The sequence below is a fragment of the Engraulis encrasicolus genome, chromosome 13, assembly GCF_034702125.1.
Source record: "Engraulis encrasicolus isolate BLACKSEA-1 chromosome 13, IST_EnEncr_1.0, whole genome shotgun sequence".
NCBI classification, from domain to species: Eukaryota; Metazoa; Chordata; class Actinopteri; order Clupeiformes; family Engraulidae; genus Engraulis; species Engraulis encrasicolus.
The window spans coordinates 38977915-38985605 of NC_085869.1; the positions used below are offsets into that span (position 1 = coordinate 38977915).

At 48.5% G+C, this 7691-nt stretch overlaps 1 protein-coding gene across 2 annotated transcripts in view; it reads right to left on the bottom strand.

The window, feature by feature from the left end:
* Nucleotides 1-7691, bottom strand: part of dop1b (DOP1 leucine zipper like protein B) — a 55325-nt gene that overhangs the window by 12321 nt on the left and 35313 nt on the right. For both annotated transcript variants that reach the window (XM_063213882.1, XM_063213881.1), the window contains exons 23-31: nt 7056-7691; nt 6391-6708; nt 5424-5767; nt 4294-4455; nt 3856-3955; nt 3269-3451; nt 2903-3028; nt 1300-1434; nt 265-320 (exon numbers count right to left, since the gene is read on the bottom strand). The exon at nt 7056-7691 is cut by the window's right edge and continues 99 nt beyond it. In XM_063213882.1, coding sequence (XP_063069952.1) covers nt 265-320; nt 1300-1434; nt 2903-3028; nt 3269-3451; nt 3856-3955; nt 4294-4455; nt 5424-5767; nt 6391-6708; nt 7056-7691 — 2060 coding nt within the window. The remainder of the gene's footprint in view (nt 1-264; nt 321-1299; nt 1435-2902; nt 3029-3268; nt 3452-3855; nt 3956-4293; nt 4456-5423; nt 5768-6390; nt 6709-7055) is intronic.

Consider the following 7691-nt stretch of genomic DNA (forward strand, 5'->3'; position numbering starts at 1 on the left):
GGGCAGCATGGATTCTGGAAATGAACAACTAAAAAGTGCACCTTTAAAAATAACCTATGCATGTAACATCTTGCTACTACTGTGTAGTGTACCATTAATCATTAAAACACACAGCTCGAACACAGTCACACATACAGCTAGAACTCAGTCACACACACAAGGCTGGTATCCCGCCACACACACATAGCTAGAACACAATCACACACACACCTAGAACACCTCACACATACACTAATAACATGCAGCCATCATGCTCCAACTCACCTCTGGATGAAGGCATAGCTGAACTGCAGCATGGGCACATCCACCAGACTTGACTTCTGCAACACACACACACACACACACACACACACACACACACACACACACACACACACACACACACACACACACACACACACACACACACACACACACACACACACACACACACACACACACACACACACACACACACACACACACACACACACACACACACACACACACACACACCAAGAGAGCATGTGAGGATGGTGTTGAATCACTGCCATCCAGACTACCAAGTGTGTGTTTGTGTGTGTGGATGTGTGGAGTTAATCAGGGAAATCCAGAATAACCCAGTTATAGTGGACATTATACAAATGACTCTGAACAGCACATGCTAAGGCAGTGATTCTCAAAGTGTGGTCTGGGGACCACTTGTGGTCCGCGACAGAATTCAGGTGGTCCGCGAGGGGATTTCTACTTTTCCGAGACAAGCTAGCAATAGGCTATATTTTGTAACATAATTACAAAGCTAAACATAGCTGAAGTCTTATTTTAACCTCAAGAAGACAGGCTTGTAAATGTGAATAAAAATTGAGTGATCTGCATCGAAATTAGCAGTGTCCAATTACCACCCCTCAAATGTCAATTCAGTTGACAGGTGGTCCCTGAACATTTTGGGGGGGACAAAGTGGTCCTCGGTCTGAAAAGGTTTGAGAAACACTGTTCTAAGGGGAGTAGAGTTGCCCCATTCAAACCTCTGACCGCTGCACCAAAGAGTCAGGTAGGGCACCACGTGACAGTCAGAGCACACCCACAACCCTAGTGATGGCCATGCTTTCACACTCTCAAAATGTGTGTGTGAATGTGTTTGCATGCATGAATATAAGTGTTTGTGTGAGTGGGAAAGAGAGAGTGAGAATGAGAGTGCGTGTGTGTGTGTGTGTGTGTGTGTGTGTGTGTGTGTGTGTGTGTGTGTGTGTGTGTGTGTGTGTGTGTGTGTGTGTGTGTGTGTGTGTGTGTGTGTGTGTGTGTGTGTGTGTGTGTGTGTACCTGGTCTCCTTTGATCTGGTGTGGTTTCTTGACCACCTCCTTGACTAGCTGCAGGATGGTGTCCGTGCGTAAGGTGCTGACCGACTTCACCAGGTGGACGATGGTCAACCGAGACTCACTCGCCTCACACAGGATCTACACACAAACATTTGATTACTTTTATTTGGATCCAAGAGACAAGCAACAGGGTACAAGATCCAAATATTTTGGAAGTTGATAGATCTTAAGGGCTACACACTTTTACATATAGTCCCAGTCCTCTTTTTGTATAGCTCTCAAAATTCATGGATAAACAAAACATCTATGTCTCCATATCTGCATACTACCAATAATAGCTGAAACAGAGCAAAACTTTGCCAAATTCTTTGCTCCTCTTTTTTGCATTCCTCCTAACTGCAGTCCTCTAACTACATTCTTGTGTACATGGCCTAAGCTTCCAAAGATCAGTACTACTAGTCTGCAATCATACCCCAACTGCACGCGCGCGCACACACACGCACACAAAATAGACAGACTTTATCAGGTGAACTATGTTCAGCTGAGACTCACTTGCCTCACACAGGGTCTGTACACACGCACGTACGTACGCACACCATTATGTTCGAGCATGACAAACATACTGCGACAGTGAAATACAATGCAATTCCACATGACCAGAGATTTTTCCACATGATGCATGGACTGTGGTATGGTTCCCCTGGAACCTCAACAATAGACCGCCTCTTCATGGAACATCACTGCGCAACAGAGCTGACCTAAACCCTGCCATCTAAACGATACACTTCAGTGTTATCACATAAGGAAGATGCTGTTTCCAGGGCAGATATTCGAGAGGTCAGTGACTCTGCACAGCGATGCTCCATCAAGATCATGCCTAACGCCGTGTAAGGTAGGTAAGGTGATGTTATCCTGCTTCTGATGTCATCACGTCCTGCTTCTGATGTCATCACTGTGCGCCACCGTGGTTAAATTGTGCTTCTTCCTGCTGCATTGGCAGCAATACATGGCAGCCAACATTACATTACATTACATTTAGCACTTAGCTTACACTTGTATCTAAAACAACTTACCGTTATTTAGATACAGGCTATTGGTTGCAGTCCCTGGAGCAAGGTGGTGTTATGTGCCTTGCTCAAGGGCACCTCAGGCATGGATGGAGGTGTAGGGAGAGGTAAGGGTGGGATTCGAACCTGCGACCCTCTGATCTTTAGACCACCCCCCTGACCATTTGGCCTCGGCTGCCCACAAGCACCTCTAAAAATACGCTTCTTCAGTATCATCACACAGATGCTACTGTACAACCAGGTATGTATTCTAAAGGCAAGTGTCGCTGCACAGTGCTACTCCATCACAAACAGGCCTACACTGTGTAGGCAGGTGGTGTCATCCAGTGGGGCCCTGCTTGTGATGTCATCACTGTGCGCCCTAATCAGGGCACAAGGATGCACACACACACACACACACACACACACACACACACACACACACACACACACACACACACACACACACACACACACACACAGACACACACACACACACACACACACACACACACACACACACACACACACACACACACACACACACACACAGTGTGTACCTTGTTCTTGCGGTGCTTCTTCTTTCCGCGTCGGCTGCTCCACACGGCCCCTACTGAGGCCATCAGCTGCACCCCAAACACACGCGACAGCGGACACAGAAACTCTAGAACCTTCTGCCTCAAAACCTGTAAACACACACACACAAACACACACACATGCACGCACGCACGCACACACACACGTTACTTTTGTCTCAGAACCTGACAAGCACAGATACACACATGGAAGGATAGATACACGTGCGTAAACACTGACATGCACGTACGCATTCACACACGTCCACATGAGCACACAAATGGACACCCCCAACCCACATACACACACACAGGCAAATACATGCATAACACATACACACACACACACACCTTGGTGTTGTTGAAGTAAACGGCTGTAGCTGAGTGTCGTCCTGAGTGGGCGGGGCCTGTTGCTCGGCGCTGAGGCCCCTCTCCCTTGACCACGCCCCACAGCAGAGCCATGCTACTGAGCATGTGTGGAAACTCCTCCAGTACAGCGTTACGAGCATTACGCACATCAGCTGCATCAGCACCCTGAGAGAGAGAGAGAGAGAGAGAGAGAGAGAGAGAGAGAGAGAGAGAGAGAGAGAGAGAGAGAGAGAGAGAGAGAGAGAGAGAGAGAGAGAGAGAGAGAGAGAGAGAGAGAGGTGGTGAGGGGAAAGAGAAGGGATGAACAGAGAGAGGGAGAGCAAGATAGGAGTGAAAGAAAGAGAGAGGAGATGGAGGAAAGAGGGGGAGGGAGATGAAGAAAGGAGAGAGATTGGAGAAAGAGAGAGAGAGTGAGATGGAGACACAGGGAGTGAAGGGAGAGAGAGTGGAGAGGAAGATCGTAATTAACTGTGTACTGTGTGTGTGTGTGTGTGTGTGTGTGTGTGTGTGTGTGTGTGTGTGTGTGTGTGTGTGTGTGTGTGTGTGTGTGTGTGTGTGTGTTACAGTACCTTCTTGGTGTCCAGTAGACAGTAGTGTGTGATGTCTGTCATTCCCTCCAGTAAGGTGAGCAGATAGTCAGGAGCGATGCTCTCCTTCCTCAGACCAGAGCTGATGAACACACACACACACACACACACACACACACACACACACACACACACACACACACACACACACACACACACACACACACACACACACACACACACACACACACACACACACACACACACACACACACACACACACACACACACACACACACACACACACACACACACACACACACACACACACACCAAATATTTTACATACAGGATAACAGGCTGACTTTTCAAAGTGGATTAACTCAAATCCGAACAAAAGAACCTCCAATCTCACCCAAACACACGCACGCGCAGGCACGCACGCATACACACGCGCGCACAAACGCATACCCCTCTCACCTCTTGGCATGCTGCACGTCATGCTGTGTGTGTGTCCGGACTATGAGGTCCATGTTGTGGCACATGTGTCCCAGCAGGGGGGCCGCGATGAGCCCCACAGATCTGCCCAGGAACGGCAGGGACCCCCCCAGCAACTCCAGCCAACACGGGTGCAGAGAATACCTGATGGGATCATACATTACATTAAATAATATTACATTATATCACACTACAATACATTATATTACAATATATTACAGCAGCTCTGACCAGCACGGGTGCAGAGAATACCTGATGGGATCATACATTACATTAAATAATATTACCAGGACTCTAAATTAACATTTTTCATCACTAGCCAAAATGGCTAGTAGATGCTACTCTTACTAGCCAAACACACACTCACTAATGGCTAAAAGTGGCTAGTAAGTTCATGTTTTCTACCAGCCAAACTGAAATTTCACCAGCATTTGGCTGGTTGGCTGGTGTTAATTTAGAGCCCTGAATATTACATTATATCACACTACAATACATTATATTACAATATCTTACAGCAGCTCCGACCAGCACGGGTGCAGAGAATACCTTATGGGATAATACATTACATCACTTTACATAATATTAATTTATATCACACTGCAATACAATATATTACAATATCTTACAGCAGCTCTGACCAGCACGGGTGAAGAGAACACCTGATGGATAATATTACATTATATTACAGTACACTACATTAAATGACACCAGGAATGGCAGCAGGCCAGCCACCTAACCCTTATTGCTGATTGGTACAACCGACTCCGCCAGCACAGTTGTGGGGAATACCTGATGGACATCATATGGCACTACATTACATCACATCACCTCACATTATATGATATTACAGCAGCTCCAACTTTTCTACCCATTCCTGTGGAAGAGAAAAGAGAGGGGAAAAGAAACAATACACTGTACACATACTTAATAATTCGCTATGAGGAGTAAGGACTTTCCCCAGGATCTTCTAGAATTTTGCTTGAACACTCTACAGTTCCCATAGTAGTCTGCAAAGTCCTTATGACATCATAATGAGAACTCAAAATTTGGGCAAAATTCTAATCACATATTTGTGATGGTACTCCTCAAAGGGTTAAGGCCCTTCTACATACCCGTACTGTGCTGCCAGGGCTCGTGATGCAGCACACACGAACAGGCCCTGCCACGCTAGCGGCTGGGAGCGCACGTATGCCACCGCCCTGATCGACTGCTGATAGCCCACGGCCGTGGCCCACTCCCGCGCCAGAGAAGAACCGGAACTGGAGCCAGGTGCATGATGGGAAGAGGAGGTGGGGGGCGGAGAGGGGTGGTGGTTGTTGCCCCCCGTGATGGATTGTTGGTTGTGGTTGCTAGGCGGCCAGAGATGGTGCTCGAGTAGGATGAGGACGCGCAGCAGACGCAGCAGAGCCACCTGCAGAGGGCGCTCCAGAGACGCCGCCTCCGACAGGCTGCCCGCCTAATAATAATAATACATACTGTACCATCACGATTGCTCTGATAAGCTGCCCACCTAATATTCACATAAGAAAACATTACATTGCTCTTACATTACTATTAGCCTGATAGGCTGCCCACCTAGTGTGTGTGCGTGTGTATGTGCGTTTTCACACATGATTCCCGGACAATTGGCGCCGTACAGCAGCTTCCAGAGCTGGTATGTAAATGTGAGAATGTGAATTTGTATTTTGTAATTGTGTATTTTGTGTATTTTGAAAGCGCTTTGAGCCACCTTCATAGTTGTGATATTGCGCTATGTAAATGCATGTTGTATTGTACAAAGTATTGTATTGTAAGAAAACACTACATTACTACTACTCCGATATGCTGCCCCACCTAATATTCACATAATAATAAAGGGTTATTACTTTATCTTAAATTACATAATACTAACATACTGCCCACTTAATATTAGATAATAACACAACTTAATTCCACTACATTACCCTTACTCTGATAGGCGGCCCTATGATAAAAGTCAGTTTAATGAACTAGGTATTTTACAATAATAAATGCAAAAATGGAGCAAATGGAGTTTTTTAAAAATAATATCAAAGTGAAAAGATAAGCAAGATTATTTACCTCCACAAGCCCCTCCTCTGACACGCCCCCTCCCTCGACATCATCATCGGGGTCCTGCAGCATCAGGGCGTCCGTGCCGTTGTGTGTGTCGCGAGCGTGAGCGTGTGCGTGGCCGTGTGTGTGTGCGTGGGCACGTTGGTGTGTGTGCATGGAGGCACAGAGTGTCAGTAGAGCGTACTCCTGCACCTTGCAGTCGCCTAGGAGACGCCACACGCCCCCGCCACCCTCTCCCCCCGCCTCCGATGTCACTTCCTCCCCACGTGCCGTCATGGCAACTAGCTCTGAAGCCAGCCGCGTCAGTACCTCCGCACTCCGCACCTGCAAATATAGGAAATGCAGTATATTCAATATTCAAAATTACTACAGTATTGACATACGGAAAAATAATGAAAAAATATTTATATGTATGTATATTACATTATTATAACACAATGATTTTGAATGTATCATGCGTCTGTGTGATTTTTTTGTGTGTCTCTGTTTGGGTATGTGTCTGTTTGAGTATGTGTGTGTATATATATACAGGTATACTATGTGTGTGCCACAATGTATCTGTGCATGTGTGTATGTGTGTGTGTCTGTGTGTGTGTGTGTGTGTGTGTGCATGTATCGGTGTGTGTGTGAACACGCGTGTGCGCGCGTGCGTGCGTGCGTGTCTTTCAGACCTGCAGGGCTCGGTTGGCGTGCAGGTGGCTGGCTCCCACGCCTGCGTAGCTGGGGTAGTAGGAGCGCAGGAAGGAGGTGCAGAGGGAGAGGAGCAACTCCAGGAGGAGGCCCGGGGCCCGGGGGGAGCAGGATGGAGAGGAGGAGGAGGAGGGAGCAGCAGGAGGCTTGTGTGGTGGAGAGCCCTCCTCTGCTCCCCTCCTCTGGCCGTAGAAGCTGCAGTACCCCTGCTCCGCCTGCAGGTGTCTCTGCAGCAGCTCCTGCAGCAGGCTCAGGTGGCCCACGTACTCCAGGGGGGTGTGGCCCAGCGCCCGCACCACGGCCGCCGCCCGACGACTCCCTGCCGGCCCCAGCAGGCTACCCAGCATGCCGAGCGGCCGCAGCAGCCGCGTGTGGGCGTGTGTGTGAGTTTGTGTGTGGGCGTGAGCGTGTGTGTGAGCGTGTGTGTAGAGCAGGGCGTGTGTGAAGAGTGCGTCGGCCGCCTGCTGCTGGTCCCTCCTCCTCTGCATCTCCCTCCCCCTGGCCAACGCCTCCAGCTCCTCATGCTCCGCCTCCTCCTCGCTCGACGCCCAATCGGACGCCTGTGTTCGGGCCGAGTCCACGCGCCGCACTGCTCCGGGTCCCTCCCCTTCCTCCAA